A 27942-nucleotide genomic window follows, 5' to 3' on the forward strand; every position below is an offset into this window, starting at 1 on the left:
ATTTATTTTATCAACTTTTCTTCTGACGATGCTGTCTGTGTTGAGCGCTCAGTGGATCTGCGTTCGACTACTCCGCCTAGGCTGTACTGTCAAGCGCAGATCCACTGAGCGCAGCACAAGCTAGCAAGGCAGAAGCTAAGCTCGTTGCAACATGGCAACTGCCTCAATGCTACCCCAAATTGAACCTCCCCCACCCTCATTCAGATCTGGCGTTTGGAACTATCTTGGTTTTCATGTGACATATGACCCTGAAGGTAAGCGCGTCATGGACAAAAGTAAAACAGTATGTCGGATGTGCCACGCAACGCTATTGATGGGAACTAGTGCGTTAGCGCAGTTAGCTTGTTAACGTGTTGACACCGTCCAGCCCCACGCACGGGTCGATCTGCGGTAACTTGTTAACGGAGATTTTCCGCGTTATGGCGTTAACGTCATTTTAACGAGATTAACGCTGACAGCACTAGTGGGAACACAACGAATATGACTGCACATTTACGCCGACATCATCCTAGTGCAAAGACAAATGGAAGCAGACAAAAACAACAAGTAGGCATGCTACAAACTTTAGCCGAGTCATTTAGACAGCCGTTAGCACATGATTCTCCTTATGGGGACCTGATATGTTTAATATGCTGCTGAGAATATAGCCCAGAAGAAGCGTATAGTATAGCTTTTATTTTGGAAAGAGCCATTTCTCTGTAATAAACTCTCTTTTCCAAAGATGAGTGATTTCTCGATCAGATAGATTTATTTTTATTATTATTAGTTTGTTGTTTCAGCAACATTAAATTTAAAAACTGTACTTTTGAGTTGAAATCTATATTTATAATTTTAATAAATGACAAATTAAAAAGGCATGGACATTTTTTTGTATCGAAGAAATATCAAACCGTGACACCAAAGTATCGAACCGAACCAAACCGTGAATTTTGTGTATCGTTGCACCCCTAATATGTATATATCTATCTATCTATCCACACACATATATATACGTACTGAATATGCTGTGATTAAGAGTCTTGTATCCATACAACATTAAACTTGTGACATGTGTGCAATTTTTAGTTCTTTTACTGCAGCAATTTAACTGAACACATATTTACATGTGTATTTTTGATTTAAAACAAGTACTTTATAAGAAGACATAAAAGGTGACCAGAGGAAAATATCAAAGTGTTCAACATAATAGGGAATAGCAGAAAAAATATCTACTCTGGCACTTAGCTGAACCAAATCTGGAATCTAATTTGAACTTTCAAATTCTGATAATGCTCACCACCTTTTCCCCACATGACCTTTTTAAATGAAGCACTGCACAGTTCAGACTCCTCATGCGGTACATACAAAATACTGCTCGGTTTTACCACACAGTGAGTTTATATGAGATTGTTCATTTGAGTAGTTTTTGGAGGATTGAAAGAAAAAACTTAAAGTCCTACTAAACACACATAAAGATGAAAAAAGGACAACAAACAGACAAAGTAAAAATAATTTTATTTTTATAGATAATTGAAAATCCATTGAGAGATCCTAACCCCCAAGTTAAGATAACACCTCCAAACGCATTTCCTGTAGTTATCGCCAGGCTGAGGAGGGGAATTGATTTAATTTGTCCACAATCACATAACACATGATATACATCATTTCTTTAGGGACTATTAAAGTATTCTGATTCTGATGACACTGAAAACTAGAGGTTAAATAGAGACCGGACACCTGCTGGAAACATGTAAGTGCTTTCATGATTTAAGTTAAAATCATTGACTTAGTGCATAAAACACATATCCGATTCATGTGAATTACCATCAAATAGCAGGATTTACTCACTTTTTGTTGCACTGAATCAGAAATTGTCGTTTTCCATTTTTATTTTTCACAGTTCAATAAAAGATTTTAAAAAAAATACCACTTGCCTGCCTTCTTTCTTGAGTGTCTCGTGAGCACTCTTACTGACATCCTGTTGCAGGGGGTTATTTAACTGCTAAGGAGGCCAATCACTGCCATATCATTTTTTCCCCACACACATTTACAGGTAAGTGTTTTACTTTAGACTCACCCTGTAGCCCATTCAGGGCCTTGGCATAATGAGCCTCCTCATCCCTTCTAGAGTGGATGCATAAGGTGAATTTTACAAACAGGCACAGGCATCAAACTAACTATTAATACTGGTTATTAAATAAGATTTTTATTAATACTCTGCAAGCTCCTGTACATTTTACATATGCCTGGGGATTTGTTCATTAGTGTGTTCCACATTTGTTGAGCTTTTACTCACACACAAAAAAACATAGACTGGCTTCAGTATAACTTAAAGATCTGCTGAAGTTTGCTTTTGATGACCTAAGGATCCACCTGACTCTCTTATGTAAGACTCCCTTCAAACACTGACAGCCGAATTGCGAAATGATCCATTACCGGACATGATTTTTTTTTAAAGTCTCCTTATTAATTGGTCTCAATTTAATTGCTGACTGTCTGTCTGTCTGTGTGTTCTGAGAGGGTAGCATAAACATTTTTATAATGGTATTGTTGAAGGACAAAAAACATTATCTACACCGCTGCGCCCCCTGTTGTACTTTGGTTGTCACTACAGTCTCTGTGCTGTCCGGGAGCTGCAGTTTCGCGCTGTGGTCGCTGGGCGGCAGGCAACTTCGACTAGTTGTCTGCAGGCAAAGATGGCGGTGCGGAAGAAAGACGGCGGCCCGAATGTAAAATATTTCGAAGCGTCTGATACCGTTTCTCAGTTTGATAATGTCCGCGTCTGGCTGGGAAAGAATTACAAAAAGGTACCGACCGCATGTTTTGCTATCCTACAGACAGACCTTCCATTTTTCACGTTGAAATATGGCCACTTACCTATTGGGCAGAGGCAGTGACAAAGAGAGGAGGGAGGGTGCTGCTGAGCGTCCAGCTGTTTGATTCACTCGAGCCGGGATACAAAAGGATGCTGAGCCAACAGCTGCATCAGATGCAGCCACTAACGGCAGCTTCTCTGAGCACTGTTGTAGTTAAACCGATCTAAAACAAGCACACAGTCTGACCTCAGAGGATGGATTTTTGTTGAAGGGTGACTTTAGCCGGCCAGCCCGCTAGCTAGCTAGTAAGCTAATGGGCTAACGGTGAGGCAGCTCGGATCCAGATGTTGGCTCTGTGGCGCGCCGCGCTGACTGAAGCAATGTCCGGTGTTGAATAACACTGAGCGCTGCGCTGGTGTTTAAACACAATAATCGAATAAAAAAAAAAACACTTTTAGTAAACAGTGATAAAAATGAAAGGTTAGCGATATTTGTGACTCCATCCCCTCCCCATTTACCAATCCGTGTCGCAGTTTTCACGGAAATTTCCTCCCTTTGAGATATCTGATAAAGGCATCCAGCAGCACAGTTGAGTTTATTTTCATGTGTTTGCGCACAGTACATCCAGGCCGAGCCCCCCACCAACAAATCTCTGTCCAGTCTGGTGGTCCAGCTGCTCCAGTTCCAGGAGGAGGTGTTCGGTCGACATGTCAGTAACCCTCCGCTCACCAAGCTGCCGGTACGTGTCTTAAACATCTGTATATCTGTTACATTCAAAAATAGATACCTAATTTAAACTGCTGTTATTCTGAATGCGTTGAGTTGTATCCCTGCAGATGAAATGCTTCTTGGACTTTAAGTCAGGAGGGGCTCTCTGCCACATCCTGGCTGCAGCCTACAAGTTCAAAAGTGACCAAGGATGGTAAGACTTTCTTTCTAGCTGAGTTTAGACGTCTGGGCTAGTGGCTGTTAAGTTACGGTGCTCAGTTGGATATTGGCTATGTTGCCGTTTCGTGTGTAACTCCAGTCTAAACTCCTGGTAGGCGCAGGTTTGACTTCCAGAATCCGTCGAGGATGGACCGAAATGTGGAGATGTTCATGACGATTGAGAAGTCCTTAGTGCAGGTGAGTTTTGCAGCAGTGCTTTTATGGTTGTCAATGGACAGTAGAAAATTTCAGGCCATATTTTGATTAATTTATCTAACAGGAGTAAATTTTTGATGGTTTTTCCTGCTGCAGGCATTAAATTTAAATGATAGCAAAGTGAACACCGTGTCCTTTGGTTACGCTAAATTTCAAAAGAGTCTGGGAATCAAGCTGCCTGATCATTACACATAGATGTACTGAAAGACATCCACAGAAATCCTAGAAGACTGCACCAATAAGCTTATAGCAAAACTAATATTGGGCAGAACTGAGTTTAGATTATTGTATTGTTTTGTGATTCTTCTTGATTATTTGAATCAGTGCTCGCAAATGTAGTCGTGTAAGTTATGTATCTGCTCCAATTCCTCCAGAACAACTGTCTGACTAGGCCTGTCATCTACCTGAGTCCTGACATAGAGCCAAAGCTGCTGGGGAAACTGAAAGACATCATCAAAAGACATCAGGTGTGTTTTAAAAGGAGCCTTTCAGGCAGATCATTTACTACAGACAGATTTAATTTACACTCAAATGGTTCTACTCATGTTTCTTGTGTTGCAGGGCTCAGTAACCGAAGACAAGGCCTCCAGCTCCCACGTTGTTGTGCCTATTCCTGCCAGTCTGGAGGAAGGTGAGGTTTTGTCTCGGTAGGCATTGTTACAAGTTTTACTGCACAAGTCAGATTTGCGCTAACATCGTCCGATCTTCTTGGTCCAGAGGAGTGGGTTCGTCCTGTGATGAAGAGAGACAAACAAGTGCTGCTTCACTGGGGATATTTTCCTGACAGGTTTGTTCTGAGCACTGTGCAGCTCACTTTTATCTACTTGCCTTATTTTCTCAATACATCTTTGGTTTTTAGAAGGTTAAGCTGACATCACCCCTCCTGCTGTGGTGTTACATGGCCAAACTTGTGCTTTTCCCACCTAATGCGAGCTTTAACCTCATTCCCTTCACTGTTTAGTTACGATACCTGGATCGCAGCCAGTGAAATTGAGGCTGCGGTAGAAGATCCTCCCTCCCCAGAAAAGCCCAGGAAGGTATTTGTTGTTGCTTTTTTTCTGTCTGTGTCAGTCTGTATGAATTTAAACAGCAGATTTTCTAATACTCCCTGAGTTTAATCAAGTGTTTGACCGCTTTATTAATGCTACATGATACTTGCAGTATTTAAATTCATGGATCTTTTTTTTTATTTGTCCACTGTGCAGCACTTAAATGTTACAGATACATCTGTATGTTTTTGGAAACCTTTTTGATTTCAGCTTGAATTTTAATTTGTCCTTGTTCTTTTCTGCAAAATGAAGTCTTTAATAACAGAGGTTAATATCATGAGTTTCAGTCTTTTATTATAACTTTATTACAACTTTATTATAACTCAGTTTAGGTCTTCCTCCTTTCACCTCCTCCTCTACCATCCTGGTGGTTGACACGATTGCTGAAAATATTTCACTTCTGGGCAGATAATAATTGGTTTATTTATTTATCATTTATTTATTATTTATTTACAGGTCCATGCAAAGTGGATTTTAGATCTGGACCAGTATAACGAGTGGATGAATGAGGAGGACTATGAGGTTGGAGAGGGCTGTCCTAAGAGGAAGAGGATCTCCGCCAAGACCCTGACAGATGAGGTGACCACACCAGACGAGCGGAGGGACAAGAAACCTGGCAGCGCCAAGAAGAGGAAGCGCTCGCCATCACCCTCCCCAACCCCACCACCTCAGGAGAGCAAGAAGAAGAACACCAAAAAAGGGTTTGTTAAGAGTCACGTCCTGATGCATGATGATGTTCTTCGACTCCCTGTTGGAGAAAAAAAACAGAGGGTTATGAAAAATAATGCAATACATGTTCCCTTTGTGTACGTGTCAACAGACCAACGACACCGTACACCAAGTCTAAACGGGGTCAGAGGGAGGAGGAACAGGAGGACCTGTCCAAGGATTTGGATGAAGCTTCACCTGTTCCAGCATCTGAAGAGGGAAACCCAGCAAAGACAAGTATACAAGATATTTTGAAAACACATCATATATATATATATATACATTGACATATATATAGATATTAATGGGTCCTCTTTTAAAATAATAATCAAGCCACTTCTGTCTCCCTGCAGATAACACCAAGAAGGACTCTGATTCCACCCCAGTTAAAGGAGGGACAGATTTGGGTGAGCTTCACCTACACATCATATTTAACCACCGCCAACCAGTTTAATAAATGCTTCACCAAAAATGGCAAAGGCTTGTTGTGTTCGGCTGTTATTCATCAATAATTTCCAGTAATAAAGCACTGATTAATCTATTGACCCTTTCACGCACGCGTCTCTTTTGTGTGATTTAACAGATGAGCAAGAAGACGAGTCCATGGAAACAACAGGAAAGGTACTTTAACAATTAATAGTACATATGACAAAATCATGGCTGTAATTCTGTGTTGGTGAGCCCAACTGTATGTTTGTATGAACAACAGGAAGAGGAGGAAGGCTCCCCGAGTGTGAAGGGCGAGCCAGTGAAAGGCTCAGACCTCCACGAGGACAATGTGACTGAGCAAACCCATCACATCATCATTCCGAGCTACGCAGCCTGGTTTGACTATAACAGGTAAGAATAAAAATGCTTTTTTCCCATGTGAGAACAGAATGAGGAAAAGAAAAGTGAACTCGTTGAAATGAAAAGCAGCGCCACACGACGTAGTATTAGAACGTTTTAAGGGTCCATGAGTGAGGGAAATTTGTGTTGCATACTTGCATCTGTTTTTCTTCCAGTGTTCATGCCATTGAGCGCCGAGCCCTGCCAGAGTTTTTCAATGGGAAGAACAAATCCAAAACGCCTGAGATGTAAGTGTTTGATCAGTGCACAACACAGTGCTCAATCATTTAAATTTGTTTATCTGTCAGATATTTAAAAGCCTCTTTGTTTCAGTTATCTAGCATACAGGAACTTCATGATTGACACCTACAGACTGAATCCTCAGGAGTACCTGACCTCCACTGCCTGCCGTAGGAATCTGGCAGGAGATGTGTGTGCAATCATGAGGTAAGGGGAGGATAGGTGTTTCTAACCAGTGTTTGCAAAATCACTTACTGCCTGCGACAAATACGCCAGACATTTTCTCCCCCCACAGAGTCCACGCCTTTCTGGAGCAGTGGGGGTTGATCAACTACCAGGTGGACTCTGAGAGCCGGCCCACACCCATGGGTCCTCCTCCCACCTCGCACTTCCACGTCCTGGCAGACACTCCATCCAGCCTGGTGCCCCTGCAGCCCAAGACAGCTCAGGTTTGTATACACACACGCATGGACACGTGCGCACACATCTTCAACGTTGTTTTACATATGTTCCTTTTTGACCCTGTAGACCCCTGCCACCCAGCAGATGATGTCATTCCCTGACAAAGTGAAGGACAAGCCAGCAGATCTGCAAAACTTTGGGCTGCGGACCGACATGTACAGCAAGAAGACAAGCTCTGCAAAGGTACAAGTCCAGGAGGGTGGATAACAGAATGAATAGTTTCTGTTTACTCACCATAATATCGGTGGTTTAATTGTGTTAACAAGGTGATGGTGATGTTTTGTGTGCAGAGCAAGAGTGCAGCCAGCTCCATGAGGGAGTGGACAGAGCAAGAAACACTACTACTACTTGAGGTACACTCAGTGTTTTAAACATGATCAGAGAGTGTAAAAGCAGCCACTGTAATACCACACTAGGAAATGTCATCATGGAAAGATGGAGCTAAATGTAGGTTTTACTTCCCTCAGGGTTTGGAAATGTATAAGGACGACTGGAACAAAGTGTCCGAACACGTGGGCAGCCGTACGCAGGATGAGTGTATCCTGCACTTCCTGCGGTTGCCCATTGAAGACCCGTACTTGGAGGACAGCTCTTCTTCCCTGGGCCCACTTGCCTACCAGCCGGTACCTTTCAGCCAAGCAGGAAACCCTGTCATGAGCACCGTGGCCTTCCTCGCCTCTGTAGTCGACCCACGTGTGGCCTCGGCCGCAGCCAAGTCTGCTCTGGGTGAGAAGTAACTCCATTTGAAATTTCCCAACTCTGTAGAAAACAAAAATGGTCTCTTTGTGTTGTTACAGTTTGAGCTAATAGTAAGTGCCTGAATGGGAAAAAGAGGAAGCAACAGGGCACTGAAAACATCAACCAGTAAATAATCCAATAGGATAAAAATGAAGACAGCAAAATACATTTTAATTTTCTACAGTGAGACCATTAAATGTTAAACAACACCTTTCCAACACTTGACCAAATCCTGTATCATTGAAGCTCCAAATGTCTGTACATGCCATTCATAAGACCGCTTTTGTTCAGGCAACGATTTTGTTCATTTTCAATCTACTAGAGGTGACTAATCCATCAGTGTCCTTGTTTTTGCTTCACATCATTAATTGTGATTTATCGCTCCCTGCTCAGAGGAGTTTTCGCGTATGAAGGAGGAGGTTCCAGCTGCGCTTGTGGAGGCTCATGTGCGGCGGGTGGAGGAAGCAGCGAGGGTCAGCGGCAGACAGGACCCTCTGTATGGCCTGGAAGGCAGTGGCATCGCAGGGACCGGCCTGGAGGAGGGAGAGAGGCCTGGTAGGATAAATGCACACAGTATAAATTTTGGAACGCTGCACTACAAAGAAAATTAAAAATAATGATTGTAAAAGTTGAGTAGTCAGAAAAAGCGCATTGAAAGGTTGTGGCTTGCCTTCTCTACAGATGAAAGCAGTGATGAAAGCAAGAGTGACAACCAGTCTAATGAGGAGAAACGAGAGGCCAAGGTATGATGAGAATTCACTGTAACATAATAGAATGTCATTTTATAAACATATATATATATATATATATATATATATCTGCTGTAAAAGTTCTGTGGATCATATTGTGCTGTTTACTTTGCCACACAGGAGACTAAAGATGGAGCGAATGAGGAAGAGGAAAAGCAGGCAGAGAATGGGAAGAAGGAAGAAGAAAGAGGAAGAGAACCTGAAGGAGAGAGGGAGGCAGACAAAACAGAGTCTGAGATGGGTACAAAAGGGTTTTTTGTCTTCATAAGACGTTGCAGACATAAAGGTTTTGGTCAACAGTGAAAAACATTAAACTTTTGTTTCTCATAGGTGATGGGGAGAAGGAGAAGGATGGAAAAGAGGGAACAGAGGAGGGACAGAGGGAAGGGGAAAGTGAAGGAGAAAGGAAAGCTAAGGTGGAGCGTGATGTGGGAGAGGGGAACCTGGCCACTGCTGCTGCCTCCGCTCTAGCAGCTGCTGCTGTCAAGGCCAAGGTAAAATTCATTGAGTCAAGGTGATACTTGTCGTATCTTCAATCTTCAGCTTTTTTTGGTTTTTATTTTCTCTAATCTTCTTCTTCTTTCTCCTCACAGCATTTGGCTGCAGTGGAAGAGAGGAAGATCAAATCTCTGGTGGCTCTGCTGGTGGAAACTCAAATGAAGAAGCTTGAGATTAAACTGCGACACTTTGAGGAGCTGGAAACCATCATGGACAGAGAGCGGGAGGCTGTGAGTGGGGAATTTAAGGATATGTAGCATTAAAATAAGAAAATTCTTAAGTTACATTCAATGCAGTGCGTATAGTATGCTGTTTTCCTAAATCATAGACATGTCTGTCTGTCTCTGAGCAGTTGGAGTACCAGCGGCAGCAACTGCTGGCTGACCGTCAGTCCTTCCACATGGAGCAGCTGAAATACGCTGAGATGAGGGCTCGCCAGCAGCACTTCCAGCAGATTCAGCACCAGCAACATAGCCAGGCAGGGGGCCCTCACTCCACTCAGGCCACCGCGGCCCCGGCACCTCAAGCCCTGACCGCAAATCAGCAAGCTCCCAGCACACCAGCGCCACAGCCAGCCCCCAGCCCAGCACCACCAGCCGCTTCAGCCCCAGCTCCCGAGTCCCAGCCACCACCAAGCGCTCACACCTCGCCACCTTGTCCCCCGGGTCAGACCCCAGCTGCTCACTCCAGCTCCAACACTACATCTGTACTCCATGGTGAGGTAGCAGCTTTAATAGTAGTTGATACATTTACGTTTGCTGTCAGTTCCTCGTACACCGTAGTTGTAATATTTATTTATAATTATTACATTCATTAGTTGTGGACATGTTCACAGACATGTTTATTCTTGAAGCAAACTCAATAATATGAATGTGTGTGAAATACATGAAATTGTGCAGTGGTGCAGTAACGACAGTTAAAAGCTGCAGTTTATCTTATCTTTGTCAACAAGTTATTAACCAAGACCAAAAAGCTGAAACAGAGTTCACTCATTAAAACAGGACTTCTCACTGTCTTGATTGTGAGATACTGTTGGCATGATGCAAATGATCAAACAATACCAAACATTTCATGCCAACATGACTTGGGACGACTTATAATGTTCTGAAACCTAGCTTTCAAACAACACAGTCTTGAGTTATTTCTGAATTGAAGAATCTAAGGTTGACACGGAGAAGATCAATCATTCTTTTATTTCACAAGTACACATCAGTGTTATAGTATTGTTTGGAGTACGACTCTAGTCTACTATTATAATATATCATGATTATATCATAGATTATAATATATTATGCATAATTCACATTTTGTGAATATAAATGACTAAATTTAATAAATTAATGATACTATGTTACAAATCGTACGTAACATTTTTCTCCTGTTTGCCCCCTCACAGAGCCCACCGCCCCTCTCCCCGGAGAGACACTCCACCCCTCAGCTCCGGTCCCTCCTCCACAGTGAGAAAAAGCAAATTTCCTGAGAATCTGAATGACTCTGACCACTTTGAATCCTGCCTGTATTATCTAAAATGAAGAAGTCATCAACCGAAGGAATAGAACTCATTTTACATTTTCTATTTCTTTTTTTGTTTGCTTGTGTGTTTTCAAGAGGACAATTGATTTGAGAAAGAAAAAGAAACGCCAATATCAATCCGCCTTTGACTCTCTGTTAGAAAAGAAGTCCTTTTTCAAATTGAACCGACTAATGAAGAAAATAGATTTTCATCCTGCGTGTTCGACTGCGTCTCACTTTGGAATTTTAAGCTTGACACCAGGAGATCTGGTAAGCTTAGATGGTCTTATCAACATGCTGGCACTCAGTGAGAAGAAGAGAAAAGACTCATCTCATGTTTTCAGTGTTTTGGAAATTGTTGCATTTATTTTCCTGCAACAGTTTGTCACAGCTAGTGAAGTCTCGTACTTCCTACGCTCTCTAGCGTCCCCCTCCCCTCTCGTACTGTAGGTACTAATTAAAATATATGTAAGACAAAAGCACTTTTAATATGTTTCTGTAGGTCGCATTGAAAGACTTGAAGCAACCATGAAATTGAACTTGAGCACTTATATGATCTCTTTCTTGTCTTAAATACAGTTTTGGAAAGCTAATTGGGAAAATGATTTTTTTTTCTCTGTTTTCAATTGTGTCATGTTTCTAAAACCCGTATAAAGTCTGAAAGGAATGAAGACGATTCTAATCAAAAGATGCCACACTGAAATTTAACGCAGAGTGGATGCAGTTTGGGAAAAGTGTACTGTAAACTGGATTTTCTGTTACAAACACCTCTCTTGTTACTCTAATAATAATATGGGAACTATTTGAAAGTAATGACAACCTGAGGTCTTGAAAAGGCCTCTTTTTGTTATAGGAGGTTACTCCCTCCCACATTTCAACAGCACTTAGAGAAAAACGTGACCGTGGCGTTTTGTGTTTTGCAAGTGCAAATGAACTTGAAGCATCCAGGCTGTGGTTTTTGTGAGGAATGTAATTCTGTTTGAAAAGAAAGTCTGGGATTAATACCGTTAGCGACCACGCACGCGTTTATTTGGATTTGGACTTTGTGTAAACTGCTAAGCCAAAATGTTTTTTCTAATCATGTTTATCATACATTTATTCAGTGAGTTTCATTGTGGTTTCTTGGTGAGTGAGGAGGATGTTTTTAAGCAGCTTGGTGCATTTCGCTTTAAAGATGTAAGAAATGCTGACGCTGTAAAAACACAAGGGAGCACCTTAAACAGTTGACAATGGAGAATCGTGTCCTTAATATCTGCAACAATATCCTCACTTTGTATCCTATACATTTATATATATTTTTTACTCTTTTTTGCCATCTTCTTTCTTTGATATGTCAACATTGTAACTGTATATTACCTTTGTAACTGATATTTACCCTCTCCATAGTTGTGTGTGATTTGGACAGGACTGCCGGATCTGTCTGAGATGTGACTGTGAGCATGTGTGTATGTGAACGCATGCCATTAGGATCTGTAAACCATGTTACCGTTCAGTTTTATTTTTTGTTTTTTTACAATTTTTTCCAGTGCCATCTGTTGTTTGAAGAACTTACGAGAAGAAACACGTGTTGTTCTGCACATCATGTCAGTATCATGAAATATAATCCAGTCAGATGGTGAAACTTTACAGTCGATGTCCGTCAAGCCAGTATTGCAGTCCTCACCACAGTTGTGAGCATAAATGGACTTCTTTTATCTGTGTTATTATTACATTGTGTGGATTTTGTGATATGAAATAAGTGTCCGTTCAGTTTCTATATGTTTTTCACTATGCCGAAGGTAGCAGCAGTTCCATTGATTATTATACAGTAGAAAAGTTTCCTCTGTAAATCATCACATTAGTGCTGACAGTTATTCTGACAGTTTGTATTTAAAAAAAATGTCAAAACTGGTTTTAATTACAAAATGTTTGGGAAAAAATAAAGATGTGAAGAGGAGACATTGTTCAGAGTGGTTTGTTGACTTACTAACTTAAAGTATCTGATGACGAACGACTGCACAGTATATCCTGGTGGACCTCGAGGAGGCATCGCCTGGCTGATGCTCTTTATTTAGATGTATCTAATTAGCTAATCAGACAATTATCTCCAACTGATTTTTATTTTTGCTCAATGTGTAAACCTAACATCACTAATTCATATAGTTCAGGACACGACACACAAATCATCTGATATCCACTTAAATGATTGTGAAATATTTTTCATCATGCTTGTAATGCGACTTTAACCAGACTCACAGGCCTGATGACACTTTGTAAAACAGCATTTTTATTTCAAACTTTCAGAAATCCCATTATTATTTCCATTCACAAGAAAACTGACAAGACAGATAAAGATGACAAAAGTTAAACAATCCGGGGGGATAATACTACTGATTGTGCCTGCAGGTGAATGTTTGGAAATTGAGGTGAAAGTGTCTCTTCACATTTGACAGAAAAGGCACAAAAATGTCACAGAAACAAAACAGACTTATTGGGGAAGGGATGACATGGATAGAAGGGCAAGACAACAGAGAAAATAATCTGGAAGTGGTCCTCGGAAGTTCTCAACCGCTCAGCACCATCCGGACGAGCTCTGTGTGGAGAGTGATGGAGAAAAAAATCAGCATTTCAGAGTACAGACACAAAGTCGGGTATAAGCCATTTCCTAACCAGCCATATCAGCAAATAGGATCAAAAGCCTGAATTTATTTAGAATAATTAGATTTATGAAAAAAGGCAAACAGCTAGGGAAGGAAAAAAAAAGTGTGGTAGAAATGTTTGAGTTCTGCAGACAAATTAAAATAAACAATTCGTGTCTGTTTGCAGCATTTTAGCTCATGTTTACACTTGGTTCACCCTGAAATCCTTTTCCCCCCTCTCAAAATCGTTAGCGTTAAACATGGGAGCAGCCTTAAGGTGTGCAAGGATGCTACATGCAGGCCACATTTAGGTGGGGCTGAGGAGCACCGCAGGAGAGAAAGGTTAAAGGTCAGAGAACACCATCAGTGCTCAATATCTACAGACTAACATCACAATTCATTAAAACAAAAAAACAAAAAAAAAAACAAAAAAAAAAAAAAAGTTAATTCACTACCCTCTGTTCAACCAGATATTATATGATGGACAAAAGCGATGAGACAGGAGTCAGTGAGCATGAGGCAGTCGCACAGCTACAGTGGCTCAGAGGTCAAACACTGCAACTTAAGAAAACACTGCAAAAGTGCACAAAACAAGACAGAACTGTGTCTGGGGAGACATTAACAATATGCAGAATATGCAATGTCTTTTATGATTCATATAACACCATTAGCAGTTTACTTCTAGCTTCTCACTTGTGCATCCCCTCTTCCCAATTCTGCCGGCTGGCATTTCAGTGTTGCAGTGTGTTTGACTCAGGGCCTCCGTAGACAGAAAAACACTGTGTACAGCGGCCCTACATTCATCCAATGCAGCCTGAAATCTATTCTAGGCAATACCCAACAAAGCTGCAACTGAGAACTCAAATGTCCAACTCTGATGAAATGAATATCACGCAGTTTTTAGCCTGACACAAGGCTGCGCAAAGTCCCACTAAGATTATGTGACAATAAAGCAGGTAAATATGTGTAGCTGGCACCACAGCACATCTAAACCAAACACTCTGTAAAACGATCTCCTGTGCTACGTGTGAGAAATTTACAAAAGCTACTGAAACTTGAACTTGACTTTGAGATTTGATTTCATCTAAGATTTTTAATTGATGAACCGATGGTATAATTTCAAAATTCTATGTCGCCTTATTATTAAGTTACCGAATTCACAAACTTGGGTGTCCACGCAAGGGGCGAAACTTTTATGTCCTTAAAAGCTGCCCCCCCATAATTGTGTTTTTGTGGACATTTTGTTGACTCCATTTATGCATAGGGGATTTCCACATACTTCACTGAAGAGGGATGTGTCACCCTAGTTCCCCCACTGGTCCATGCCGCCTGCCTGCCCAGCGGGGTAATGACAATACCCCATCAGCCTTTTACAGCTCAGGGGTAAAAATCAATGGCAGTAGTGTTATTTTTCCTCATATAAACTGGTTCTTATTTGTTATTTGTCACTGAATAAGTCACTTGGATGAGTGACGAAACGTTTCTCCCACTGAAAACGCTACGGCCAGATGAACAGAATAAACTTTTGGAGATTCTTATTTGTTGTTAAGAAGGTTTTTATGCACAATGATCTACCTTCGTAGTTAATGCAGCCATTGGCATCTTCATGTCCCGCTAAAAGAGTCTCCACCTCTTCTTCTGTCATCTTTTCACCTAGAAGATAAAGAAGAACATATTAGCACTGAAGCACAGAATTAAGAAATAGACATTTGAAAGAAGCAGAAAGCACAGCCTTTACACAGATAACTACTTGAACGCAGGCCAACTGTGATTTATAGATCGTGACTAATACTTCATGTATTCTGCAGGTCTTACCTAAAGTGGTGAGGACATGACGCAGCTCAGCTCCCATCACTGTGCCATTTCCCTCCTTGTCAAAGACGCGCAGGCCTTCAACAATGTCGTCAAAGGAGCACTGGTCCTTGTTCTTAGCAATGGCCTGATACATGGGCAGGAACTGCTCAAAATCCAGCATCTTGGTGTTCATCTCTGCAGGGGGACAAACAACAGTGAGCCTTCAATGGTGAAGGTGAATAAGTGAATACGTTTGAGATCATGTGAGTTTTTGGGTTGAATTTAGTAGAATTTTGTGATGTTTTTCTGTGAGGCTTTTGTTTCTTGCCCATTCATGGTGATGATTCAGAGTTCAGTCACATGGATGTGGGAGATGATATTTAAGGCTGACACAAATAACCTGTTCATCTGCATGCAGAGCTATGTTTTTTCTGCTGCCACTTTCTTTGGACCTGCTGTGGTGACCCTTTGGGCAAGGGAACAGCCAACAGTAGCATCAGATAAATAATGTTTTGTGCACATTGTTATTATGATCAAAACTCAGTTTGCACACAGCAGTAAATTTAGTCAGACATGCGTTTTAGTTCAGATGTGACTCTTACAAGTTACACTGACAAAGTAAGCCACTAAGCAGTGACTTATCACCTGTACTACTTTGCGGAGGTTATAACGAGACCTTGTAATTGTACACCTGACCACACTCTTAACCAAAACAAACTAATGCTGCAGTGATAGTCATCTGCTTTTGTTGTGAGTAGTGAATCAGACACTAGCCTTCCAGCTTGGGGTTTCCCAGGACTTTGAGTACTTCAGCATTGACCGGGTTCTGTCCCAGAGCTCTGATAACATCGCCACACTGGCTGTAGGTGATCTTCCCCTCGCCCGTCCGGTCAAACAAAAGGAAGGCCTCTTTAAACTCTAGTGAGAAGGAAAGCAAATGCAGAACTCCAGTTCAGCGGCAGAGCATGTTAGGTTCCCAAAAATTACAGACAGGCCTTCATGACACAGGTAATGACGTGTGCACTAAAGCTTTACTGATACCCTGTATGTAGGAAGGAAAACATGATTTTTCATACGTTGTTTTGACAGTAAACACTAGCAGCTTCTGTGCATTTCATTTCAAAAAAGCAAGAGGTTAGCAAGTGGGCCAATAAAATTCTCACGGCTGTAAATACTTGTTCGCAATCAATGGTGCTCTTACACTAAAAATAATACACAGCATTTCATTACTATAAAATACACAATGTAGTTTTTTCCACTGGAATCAAAAACTGGCACGCTTCACATAAACCAAGTCCTCTCCTCACTGTCAGTGGTCAGTGTGCAGCACAAAATTACAAAAGCATGAAAAGCATTTCTGTTCTGTTAAAAAAAAAAACAAAAAAAAAAAACACTACAAAGCAAACGTACCATAGCAAACAATGTAAATTGTGTTTCAGTGCCGTTTGACACACCTACACCACAAAAATGTGAGTCGTTATTGTGTCTGCTAGCATATCACACATTTAAAAAGCTCAAGCATGCAAACAAATCAACATGTTTCACCCAAGTCCTGTTTTGCAGGTTAGCACTAGTGATGAACTCAGAGTTAAACGCTTGTCCAGTTTGAGTCGTGAGGCGCCTTCAGGTTTCCCACAGTGAATGCCATTCAGTGAGGCGAGTTAAATTTAGCTCACTTTCACATTGCAGTTCTCATTTACCTGCAGCGATCCTACTCAAGTACAGGGCCAGAAGTCAGAGCTTTCTTCTTTTCTTTCTAAATATGTACTGGTTACATTAACCCGATGAATGTTATGGATAATAAACCCCTTTAACACCTTTTCATAATGAGACTCACCCATGATCTGGTCCTCCGTTAGGTCGGACTGGTTGAGGCACAGTTCAGAGAGAGAGGAGAAACAGTTAGATGAGACAAAACGACAGAGACTTCAGTGAGATTTACAGATGACTTAATCCCGCAATGCCATCAATTACAGGCAAGAAACGGCTCGGAGCTAAAGGCTCGAGTGAGTGAAGCAGGCTAGCAGATTCGCATTTAGCGTTACCTGGGCTGGATTATGAGATGGTAAAATCATTTTCCATAAATACAGCAAAATGCCGATATTTCCATAAAATTTTCTGCGGGAATCTTTGACTTACCATGTTTATTTTTTTAGAGGGTTTAGATGACAGATGGCTCAAGCTGCTGGACCTCCTCTGAGCTCCGAGGACTCAAACGGCTCCTGCGTGGTACATCCCCGGTGATGTCACCGTTGCTTTGGCAGCAACAGCCAATCACATGCCTCCATTTAACAGCTGCATTTCTCGCATAGTTGCAGGGTTGCAGCTCGTTTGTGGTGCAGCACGGTGCTGCAGAGCCATAACCTGCACGCGTGCTACACACCCCCTTCCGGTTTTCTGAAAAAATAAGATGCGACACATTAACACACAAATGTAAAGCACAGCTACTGCATGAACGCTGTAATATCGAATATTTTTAACGGGGAATTCCCATCGTTGAGTCCTGCTATCGCCACACATTAATGGTATAAACCTGTGACAGATGACGCTGTCCTTTAGACTTAACCTAACACCGCCTGCTTTTTAATCCCGGGCTCAGTGAAGAGCCAATAATCAGGCAGCTTGACAGCTTTGTGCCTACATTGCATCTGCTTACCCTGACAATAGGTTATCAAATTGGTGAAATTCCTCAGTTCTATTTTTATTGAAGCAACAGCACTTAACGAATGTATAGCTTTTTCTATTAACAGGAACCTCTGTAAACGTTTCTGTAAATTAATAAAAACTTTATATTTTGAACTGCCAGAGCTTTTCCCCCCAGTTTTGCAAATTCATCATGTCGTTTTACTGGTGCAGCCCACTTAAGATCATTGTGGGCTGCATGTGGACCACAATAAAATGACTTTGACATGATTTATAGGGTGATCTAGGCTTGTTTTTGATGAGGCATTTGATATACTGTGTGCACAGAGCACTTCTTCACTGAAGCATATCATAAATTTTTTTTATTTTCTTCAGTCTGTTTGGCCCCATCATCTGATACTCTCTCTTCTCTCAATCCCCAACCAGTCGCAGTTGGCTGCCCTCCCTCAGCCTGGTTCTGCTTGAGGTGTTTATTCCTGTCAAAAGTGAGTTCTTCCTTCCCACCGTCTTCACGTGCTTGCTCGTAAGGGGGTTGTTTGTTAGGGTTTTCTCCACAATACTGTACTGGCTTTAACTTGCAGTATAAAGCACCTTGAGATGAATGTTGTTTTGATTTGGTACTATATAAATTAACCTAATTTAGTGATAAGGTTTAAAGTGGTTTTGCTAAAAATGTTGTTCTTTGCAATGAGGATGCATAACAGGTTGGGCAATTTGTCAGGAACGGGATCACAGATACAAGCGGTGAAAATGAGCTTTCTCTGAAGGGTGGCTGGCCTCTCCCTTAGAGCAAGTTCAGCCATCCGGGAGGGGCTCAGAGTAGAGCCACTGCTCCTGCACATTGAAAGGAGCCATTTGAGGTGGTTCGAGCATCTCACAAGGATGGCTGCTGGGTAAGGTGTTCCAGGCATGTCCCATCAGGAGGAGGCCCTGGGGCAGACCCAGGACATGCTGGAGATAATCTCCCATGGCTGGTCTAGGAATGCCATGGTGTTCCCCAGGACAAGCTGGAGGAGGTGGCTGGGGGAGAGAGAGAGGTCTGGGCTTCTCTGCTTAGGCTGCTGCCCCCACAACCTGGCCCCAGATAAGCGGAAGATGGATGGATGGTAAGTTCAGTTAGGTTACAAAGCAAGAGGTTCGTCATATATAAAGAAAATAATTACCACTAAACCTTTTCATTAAAAAAAAAAAAAAAAGTATATTTATGTGTTAAAATGCAGAATAGTGTATAAAATGAAATACTAAGACAGGTTTTTCAGGAAAAAGATTTTATTGTTGGATTGGTCATTTCATCAGGTACCAGTGTTTGCGGGCGAACACTCTTTCAAATTCATGATGCTGTGTGACTGTGATGCCTCAGTCTTACAGAGTACACAAAAACCTGAATTATATTCACACATGAAATGAAGACATGTCAAATTCAGCTGGATGAACAATTTCCCTCTCTTCATTCTGCGTCTTCAGTCGTCTCGCCGCATTGAAATCGGACAAAGTCTAGCACTCGAGCCTGCTGACCTCTGAGGAACTGTGCCACAGTCCTGCTGGGGTCTGCCAGGAAGGTCTGAGGCAGCAGGCGTGTCTCACTTTCGCCACAGGGCAGGTCATCCATGTTACCCAGAGACAAAGGCGACTCTCCCACTATATGCTGTCCCAGTTTACGACCTAGCATTTCCTGCTCTCCTTCCTTTCCACCCTGAAATACGACCAGGGCTCCATAACGGCCCATGGCTACCTCTGTCTGGGTGCTGATGCCGCCGTGTACATATGAACCAATTTTCCACTCAGCAGGGATGCCCACCGTCACTGCCCGCTTCAAAGACATGTTCTCACCAAGGCGACCTGAGGAGCAAGAGGCACCGATATAAAACCAAAGCCTGCTGCAACAGACTGTTTATTTTCATGCTATTAAGCAACAATTCAAAAACTTGACAATTTCAAATTTTGTTCCGATTATATTTCTATTTATTTACATTTTTTGTTTCAAACCAAAACAGCGTGCACTCCTTCCTGACAATCTGACAGCATCTAAACATGTCAGCTTTACACTTGAATGAACAACCTAGCCTAGCAACTTTTCTGTAAAACTTTAACTGCCTAATAACATCCAGCCTACTGCATCAGTTTAACAGCCAAAGTCTGAATGTATAGAGTTACAATATTTCATACACTGCTCAAAAAGTTAAAGGAACACTTTTTAATCAGAGTATATTATTGATCTGGTCAGTCAAGAGCAGAGGGGGTTGTTAATCGGTTTCAGCTGCTTGGTGTTCATTAAATTAACATGGTCATATGAGGCAATATCTGGACCCTAGGAGGTTACACAGGTAGTTTAGCTCCTCTATGATGGTACACTCGTATGCGTCATTGCCAGAAGGACCGCCGCGTGGCAGCACAGCCTCAAGAGCATGGAGGAGATTCCAGGAGACAAGCAGTTACTCTGGGAGAGTTGGCTAGGGCCGCAGAAGGTCCTTTAACCCATCAGCAGGACCAGTCTCCACTCCTTTGTGCAAGAAGGAACTTGAGCACTGCCAGAGCTACAAAATGACCTCCAGCAGGCCACTGGTGTAAATGTTAATGTGTCTGAGCAATCAGAGACAGACTTCATGAGGGTGGCCTGAGAACCCAACGTTCCCTAGCTGGCTCTATGCTCACTGCCCAGTACTGTGGAGCTCAACTGTCATTAGCCAAACAATACCAGAATTGGCAGGTCCACCACTGGCACCTTGTACTTTTCAAAGATTAGAAACTGTTCCCCCTGAGCACAGACTTGTGTGATGGATGCAAAAGGGTCTGTTGAAGCCATGGAGAACATTATGCTGGCTGCAACATTGTTCAGCATGATTGGTTTGGTGGTGGGTCAGTGATGGTATACAAAGGCTAGAGAATGCCACCCTGACTCCCATTAGCTATCCTTGAAATCCTTGGACCCATTGTCAGACCCGACACTGGAGCAGTGGATCCTGGGTTCATCCAAGCGCATGAAAATGGCCGGTGCCATGTTGCGAGACTTAGCAGACAGTTCCTGAAGGATGAAAGATTTGATACAGTTGACCGTCCCCCACACTCGCCTGATCTAAATTCGATAGAACACATCTAGGACATTATGTTTCGGTCCATCCAACCTCACCAGTCTGCACCTCAGACTGTCCAGGTGCTCAGTGATGCTGTGGTCCAGATCTGGGAGGAGATCCCCCAGGACTCCTAATTAGGAGCATGTCCCCACGTTATCAGGCATGCAATACAAGCACCTGGGAGCCATTCAAACTAGTGAGTACCAGTTTGAGTTGCTGCAATAAAATTTTGGTAAGACAGACTAGCCTGCCACATAATGTTTTCACTTTGATTTCAAGGGCACCTTTAAATTCAGCCCTCTGCAGGCTGCTAATTTTCCTTCCCATCAAAGAATTTGGCATCCTTATAGATACATAGATATCCAACATGATCCCCCCCATTCAGATCTGATGTGTTTTTAACATATTTTTTGAGCAGTTTACTTTAAGTGTGCACCACATTTCTCTCCATCTTATATTTCTATTAAGCTGTGAGCATGAAAGTGAAATGCCAGAATAACAGAAAACCATAATTTTAACACTGCAGTGTTATATGTCCCATGTGTGAAAAGTGCTTTACAATGAGCAGTGTCCCTTAGGCAAAGTACTGACCTATAGTGAGAGCCACCTGATCAGCTAGTGAAGTTCCTTCACCCACGCTGAGTTTGCTTAAGTCATCGCTTGACAGGACACTCTGGAAAGAAAAGCCAGTTTGTTAGTGTAAGGACTGCTAAACAAGGCTAATGTGTAGTTTTGCGTTTCTTCAGGAGTGTCTAAGTGACTAGAGCAGTGATTCCCAAAGTGTTGGCGGGAGCCCCCTGGTGGGCTATGAAGGTTCTGCAGGTGGGCCGCAGTAATGACAGAAATTTAGTTTGAAATTACTCACAAGTATGTACAGTTACCTATTTATATAAAATGTATTTATACAAAAAGGGAATTTAAACTGGTAATGGGATGTGGTTACTTTACAATATTACTCATTACTCTGACTTAAATTTACTGCTAATTTACTGCTCTTGTATTAAAGTTGGTGTCCCAGTGGCAGGTGGGTCATCCATTAGCCTAATACTTTGCATACAACTGGGTAGCATAAAAAATGTACAGCCAAAGGCCTGTGAAGGTTGATTTTCTTTTTTTTTTTTTCCTTTTTTTTTCTTTTTTTTAAATTCAATTGTTCTTAAAGGAAATACAACATTTTAGCTCATATTTTGATTAGATTGAAGATTTAAGGTTGGACCACAGAAAAAGTATGCAACACTGAAGTAGTAAAAAAAAAAAAAAAAAAAAAAAAACCAAAACACTGAAGTAGTAATGCACTTTTAACCTACCAAACCCAATGAACGACTGATAACACTGTTAAAGCATGCACTGCCATAATTTCTGTAATCTGTGCGTTTCATTTCACCTTTGGTGGGACATATAGTTATGCAGCTTCAGGTTGACCTGGTCAAGAGGAAACAGAACTATCTAATAAAGGAGATGGGTAACATCATCATCGTTTCCCAGGTTCCCAGAAGCATTCTTGAAGGAAGCTGCAATATATTCTCATCTGGCACGCGTCATAAGTGTTACTCTGTCAGCACTGACACATTAAAAACTCTGGTGTATCAAAAAGTTGCTGCACAAATCAGTTTTAAGAGTTCAAGTACTGGTGTGGCATAACAGGATGTTCAAAACACCAGATTCAATTTAAATGAACAACTAGCAGTGTTTGGTCATGGCTGTACACAGCATGTTTGCCTGAAGCTGCAGGACCAATTGCGATGCTCGTCCCTGTAGGTGCCCCATTGGTTGGTGTGCATGTTGATGTACCTTGTTGCTGATGTACTGCTGTGCATTCTTTCTGGTTCATACCTACTCTATTATGTTTTGTCTGAAGGCCACATGCTAAATCATGTTTTAGTTTAGACTTCCATGCACCTTAGAGGTAGGTGAAGTTGTGACACAATAATGATCTGTTTCCATTAACATTTATGAAATTAAAATAAAATAAACATTTATTTCTACTCCCAGGCCTCAGCATGCATCCTTACCTTTACATATCCCGACTGACTTTGAGTTTTATTTCTGAAGTGGGCCAAGGTGGCAAATGTCACATCCTTAACCAGCTGCTGGAACTTCTCATTGCGTGCCACAAAGTCTGTCTCACAGTTCACCTGCATCAAAAACAAACAAACAAACAGACAAAAGACCAAGTTGTTGAGAAAAAGAAAAAAGGAGAAGAACTAGGAGGAGATGGCTAATGAATCCCCGCACCAGTGGGCTTACCTCAACCATTACCGCAGCTTTGTCCCCCACAAACACGCCGATCAGGCCCTCTTTGGCTTTGCGACCTTCGAGCTTGTTTGCTTTGCTCCAGCCCTCCTTCTGGGCCTGCTCATGCAGCCATGTCTCTGCCTGAACATTTGCCAAATTACATTGAAAACAGTCCCACAGCTCATTAGTGTCAAAGACATAACAACGCCGAACAGCACCTGACAGATTACGAGAGGCCCTCACCTGTGCTACGTCATTATCAAACTTCTCCAGGGCTTTCTTACAGTTAATAAAAGTGTAGCCGGTGCTTTTCCGCAGTTTCATGAGGAGGGCTTTCTCTGCTGCCAGCAGCTGACATCCCGTGTGCAAAGACTGCACATGCTGACCAACACTGACCTTAGAGACACAGAGGAGCACACACCACAACTTCAACAAAGCAGCCACATTTATGTATTTGAGGACCCATCCGATGCCATTGGTCACAGTAAATACAAATTTATAGTAAATTTTGCTTCTGCTGTGATATCAAGTGGCTATGAAATGCACGAAATGCGAATGAATTAGCAAAGTTAAGTCACTGAAGATGTCCCACAAACGCAGGAGGCTAACTCAGCGAGACAAACAACACGAGTTTAAAGTTAAACGTCAATCATGCCCTTACCTTTGCGACATCTCTTGTTAATGTTCTGAACAAAAAGGTTAAGGACATCTTCGCATCCAGCAGAAGTGAGCAATCTTATGAAAGCTCAGAATGTCATTGACGTCCACGCTGTGGAAGGAAGCCGTCCAGGGACAAAAGTGTTTAAGTGATTTGCTTGCACTTCTGCGCCACCTAGAGTACTGGAGGGCAGCCAGCCCAAGGTTTTGCGGAGCCTTGGGCAGATTTTGGGGCCACCGTCCCCAGCTAGTCCTACTATTAACTACATATTGTCCATGCTTAATTGTTTATGCATTATACATATTAGCATGTATATGTATTATATATTAGTATGGTGAAAAGAGTTAAAATAAACCAGCGGGTTCAATATTTTTATTGTTTCTGAAATGTGCAAACAGAGCAATCCCATAGAATGTAACACAGGCCTAAATGTTCTTTTTCACATAGTAATGTAAATGTAAAGACAGACAACTTTTACTAAATGAATTAGAAACTAACTGATTAGAGAGCTAATAGTCGGTTATCAACCATGATATCTGTGGTTTCCAGTCAGCATCACCTAAACTTTCCACACCTATACTGAAATCAAGACTCAGTTGATGCTTCTGTTTAACCAACAACATTATTAGTTAATGTTAAAGATTAATAACTCATAAATTGCTTTGTTTTATGTTGCATGTATGCTGCTGTGACACCTCAGTTTGTTTTATTTTGAGAGGGATGAATTCTTTTTTGAGCTTGATGTGATCTAACACTTACAGTTTGCATGAACGTGACCCCCCAGCTCTGACTGTGAAAATGATAAAACTTTAAAGATTAAGGTTTAAGTCTGTTAACATCTTTATCAAACTATTTCACTTCATTTTGTATACACACAATAAGAGAGCTAGTTCTCTTAATAGTTTTCAGTCATGTGACTGACTCGCTACACTGGCAGGTACAACATCATAGGAAAAACAAAGATATGAAGAGAAATTATAAATTTTGGGGACTTGTGATCTCTCTTCTGACCTGGCAGCTTTATTTAAAACTCCTGAAAGCGGCGATGTGTCTCCCAGAGTTTCAATTTGGTGACATCTAGTGGTATTTTGTAGAGAATCGCTCACCTTACACTGCTGCCAGGATAAAAGTTTTCAAAGTGCGAACAGCTACGTATGTTTTTGATCCTGATGGGTAAATAATGGGTAAATAATGCTGCCCTGTGGGATGTAAGAAACAAGAAATTTTTCATGGTTAAAACAAAATTAAGTGCTACAGGTTACGTTTTGTTGACTGAGACATTTAAAGTGTAGGACCAGAAACGTTCTGGTATTTTAGTTTGTCACATTAATGCCATGTGTAGGAATGTTTAGCTTATTTTAGAGTTTAGAAATGTGTTAACATAGAATGTAGAATTATTTTAGAGACACTGACACTGCCCTCAATGTAATAAGATAAGATAAGATAAGATAACCTTTATTAGTCCCACACGTGGGAAATTTGTTTTAATAAAGGCCTGACTGAATTTAGGAGTAAATTGTAGGAGACCCCTCCCCCAGTTGAACTGTGAAAGGTTTCAACATTTGTAACTGGATAACTGTGGTCTGGAAGGGAAATGGGTTTTATGACCTCTAGGGAGTCACCTACACCCACAGTGTTTTAACTGTCACGTACACACATCCACACGCACACTCACTCATGTGCACTCACACATGAATACACAGTCACACACGAGCACTCACATAGACACAGACACAGAGTTTGAAGCACACTGTGGGGGGGTTTTATGATGGGGACGCCTCTATAAAGTTGGCTGTAACTAACAAAGGGGTGAAGATTTTGCAGAGGGACACACCGGCCTCGTCTTCCCTTCTAGAAGTGCATGCTTAAATGAAGATGAATAAAGATGAACAAAGGTTTTGTGAAATAACTACTGAGTTCCGGTGCCGTCTCTGGATGCCTCGACGAATAAAAGAACCGGGGTGAAACTGATTTCGCAACACGTGCCATATCAATTAAGTTAACCGAGTATTTTTCCAATGTCAGCTAAATCATTCCTACAGTTTAAATGAGCCGCCACTGACAGGCGTGGTTGCTGTTGAGAAGCAGGGATTGGTGGGATTTGAACCTGTAAGGTGGGGTTAGGAGAGATGTGCTTACGTGTTGGTGTCATAATCTACGCTGTTCTAGCAGCTCTAACATTGATTAATGCATTTGATAGCATTTAGGCCAAGTTAAACTGAAAGAGACTAAAAGAATGGCTGCACAGTGAAAGGACGGGCAGGCATGTCCCAGTAGCTGTCACATCACGTGAAAACTATCGATTGATCGATACTGGTCTGTCAACAGAACACAAAGCAAACATGAAGTGCTCCCTATGTCACTACCTGATGACGTGCTTGCCTGTGTCAGTCACAGCTGCTTCCTGCACTGCACACCTTGAAATTTCCCAAATGTGCTTGACTGCAGTGATAAACTACAGATAACAGACCATCGAAGCAAAATTCAAATGTCTGGCACAGCAGACGGTAAACAATTTGTCTCTAGAAGCAGATCGTGATCGAGTTTGTTCGGACACAGTAAACGTATTAAACCACCTGAAAACACACAACAGCCTGCAATCTAATGAATGCATGAAGGGCAAGAGCAACAATGCAGTGACTGCTAATGTGAATCGTCTCTGAACTTAGATGTCCATAAAAGGTACTGTTACTTCAGTGCAAAGCAAAAGTCTCAAATATAATAACAACACTGTTATCTCAAATAGCATAGCACGAAATTGTATTAAATAAATAAAGTTTTTGGAAATTTGAATTTCAATCACAGCTCACACCCTGTATTTTCAAAGCTCTATAAATGCAAACACATCATTTTGGAGTTGATGCAGCAGTGTTATAAATCTAATCATTGTACGTAGTATCACTAGGAAGAATCAGTGGATGACAAAACACGACATACAGTGTGTTGAAACTTTTGAAAAGTATATTTATTTTTGCCATTGAAATGGCTAGAAAGTATACTTCAAGCAGTGCCAACATTAAATGTGCCTCAGACCATTTAGGAGCTGTAGGTATCAAAATAGTGCAAAAATGCAGTGCAAAAATGGTCCAACTTAAACACAGTGAGGTTTGTCCATTCTTCGTAAACTTAACTGAAAACAGCTGAACTGCACCAACTGGAGACATCATGTTCAGTAATGATGGGCAAACTTTTGAGCCTCACAAAGAAACATAAAATAAATAATAAGTATTTTCAGCCTCATAAATAGTCAATATTTAACCAAAATAATATTTCCTCCAGTCAGGCCATGTAGATAAATAAAATATGATGGTAGATTAAGTGCTTCAGTGGTCTAAGCCTACGTCACAGCGTCACGTGCGCTTTTTACGTCCAACACAGAAACTGCAGTCGTGGTGCTTTCGTTTGTACTCAGAACTCGGAAATTCTGCCTTGCGAGTAGGAAGATGTAGGTAACCCCAGACTGCAGATGAGCTGCATATGTGTTTATTGGTAATTTGTTTTTGTAGAGGGCTAGCAAAACAATCGTTTTCAAGGGCGTTGCCATATTGGAATCCCCTAACCAGAACGCCGTTTACTCGGGTGTGACATCATTCCCAGGTCCGTGTTCTGATTTCCGAGGTAAGTCGAACGCAACACAAGAAGTAACCAATAACGACCCTATCTAAATCCCAGTAATGATAAACATGTTCCTGATTTTGGCATAACTAGTTACTGTGCTTGTTGCCACAATAATAAGTGGCTGTTTGTTGATCCTCCAGCCTGGAGGATCAACATTTTACAACATCAGGCTGACACTGATCCTCATCTGCAACGTTGAGGTGCACATAAGCAGGCTCATAATGAGAGAACTGCTGATTTAAACTGCAAATTAGCTGAGTAAACACGTGCAACAGAAAATACAGCAGATACGCATTGTCATTCAGGAGAAATGATCAGAGTGAAGAATGTGGGGTCAAGCTTTCCTTCTCACTGTGAAGGCAAAATGTAAAGGAGTCTTTTTTTCCCCCCTCCTTTACCTTCCAACAGTAAGAGAGTTTTATCTGCAGCAGCACGAAGGATGCAGGATGAACAGAAGAGGGCACCGATGCAACACTGAACTGGATGCAGTGAAGGAAACAGGAGGCTCTTTATACACTGATACAGAAGTCTTTGTGGTTTATGTCATCCAGTGAGGGAGTTTAGAAGGAAAGCTCAGGAGCAG

The 27942-nt window shown here is 41.7% G+C and overlaps 3 protein-coding genes across 5 annotated transcripts; 1 reads left to right on the plus strand and 2 right to left on the minus strand.

Moving 5' to 3' along the window:
• Positions 1–2639: 2639 nt before the first annotated feature.
• Positions 2640–12695, plus strand: smarcc2 (SWI/SNF related BAF chromatin remodeling complex subunit C2). 3 transcript variants are annotated; one of them, XM_005739627.2, is made up of 26 exons: positions 2640–2786; positions 3415–3534; positions 3632–3717; positions 3845–3920; positions 4313–4405; positions 4500–4569; positions 4656–4725; positions 4900–4975; positions 5444–5688; positions 5808–5932; positions 6049–6102; positions 6279–6316; positions 6405–6535; positions 6700–6771; positions 6857–6970; positions 7059–7212; positions 7292–7408; positions 7516–7578; positions 7693–7951; positions 8357–8518; positions 8645–8706; positions 8833–8953; positions 9043–9206; positions 9306–9440; positions 9563–9931; positions 10607–12695. In XM_005739627.2, the coding sequence occupies exons 1-26, from the start codon at positions 2676–2678 to the stop codon at positions 10688–10690; spliced, it is 3171 nt and encodes a 1056-aa protein (XP_005739684.1). In that variant the 5' UTR covers positions 2640–2675; the 3' UTR covers positions 10691–12695. The 3 variants fall into 3 exon arrangements, with proteins under 3 accessions (XP_005739684.1, XP_005739683.1, XP_013767972.1); XM_005739626.2 differs by having other exon boundaries at positions 3839–3920; positions 10607–12694; XM_013912518.1 differs by having other exon boundaries at positions 3839–3920; positions 9563–9926; positions 10607–12694.
• Positions 12696–12965: 270 nt separating this feature from the next.
• myl6 (myosin, light chain 6, alkali, smooth muscle and non-muscle) lies at positions 12966–17504 on the minus strand. Its single transcript, XM_005739628.2, has 6 exons — positions 17274–17504; positions 16972–16999; positions 15909–16052; positions 15156–15329; positions 14916–14993; positions 12966–13294 (listed from the first exon to the last, which is right to left on the minus strand). The coding sequence occupies exons 1-6, from the start codon at positions 17274–17276 to the stop codon at positions 13266–13268; spliced, it is 456 nt and encodes a 151-aa protein (XP_005739685.1). The 5' UTR covers positions 17277–17504; the 3' UTR covers positions 12966–13265.
• A 1524-nt stretch (positions 17505–19028) lies between these two features.
• tsfm (Ts translation elongation factor, mitochondrial) lies at positions 19029–23938 on the minus strand. The gene is made up of 6 exons (XM_005739629.1): positions 23745–23938; positions 23327–23479; positions 23096–23224; positions 22861–22983; positions 21440–21521; positions 19029–19616 (listed from the first exon to the last, which is right to left on the minus strand). The coding sequence occupies exons 1-6, from the start codon at positions 23790–23792 to the stop codon at positions 19225–19227; spliced, it is 927 nt and encodes a 308-aa protein (XP_005739686.1). The 5' UTR covers positions 23793–23938; the 3' UTR covers positions 19029–19224.
• Positions 23939–27942: the final 4004 nt, after the last annotated feature.

This window comes from Pundamilia nyererei, unplaced genomic scaffold (genome assembly GCF_000239375.1).
Source record: "Pundamilia nyererei isolate P.nyererei 1_Seehausen unplaced genomic scaffold, PunNye1.0 scaffold00092, whole genome shotgun sequence".
Taxonomy (NCBI): domain Eukaryota; kingdom Metazoa; phylum Chordata; class Actinopteri; order Cichliformes; family Cichlidae; genus Pundamilia; species Pundamilia nyererei.

Coding starts and splice junctions, on each gene's coding strand:
- smarcc2 (XM_005739626.2), top strand. CDS start 2,676: ATGGCGGTGCGGAAGAAAGACGGCGGCCCGAATGTAAAATATTTCGAA. Junction 7,213..7,291: donor TGCAGCCCAAGACAGCTCAG/GTTTGTATACAC, acceptor TTGACCCTGTAG/ACCCCTGCCACCCAGCAGAT. Junction 7,952..8,356: donor CGCAGCCAAGTCTGCTCTGG/GTGAGAAGTAAC, acceptor CTCCCTGCTCAG/AGGAGTTTTCGCGTATGAAG.
- myl6 (XM_005739628.2), bottom strand. Junction 15,330..15,908: donor GGGAAACCCCAAGCTGGAAG/GCTAGTGTCTGA, acceptor GTCCCCCTGCAG/AGATGAACACCAAGATGCTG. Junction 13,295..14,915: donor TGGCTGCATTAACTACGAAG/GTAGATCATTGT, acceptor CTCTCCACACAG/AGCTCGTCCGGATGGTGCTG.
- tsfm (XM_005739629.1), bottom strand. CDS start 23,792: ATGTCCTTAACCTTTTTGTTCAGAACATTAACAAGAGATGTCGCAAAG. Junction 23,480..23,744: donor TAACAAGAGATGTCGCAAAG/GTAAGGGCATGA, acceptor TGTGTCTCTAAG/GTCAGTGTTGGTCAGCATGT. Junction 19,617..21,439: donor TCAGGTGGCTCTCACTATAG/GTCAGTACTTTG, acceptor CTTGCTCCTCAG/GTCGCCTTGGTGAGAACATG.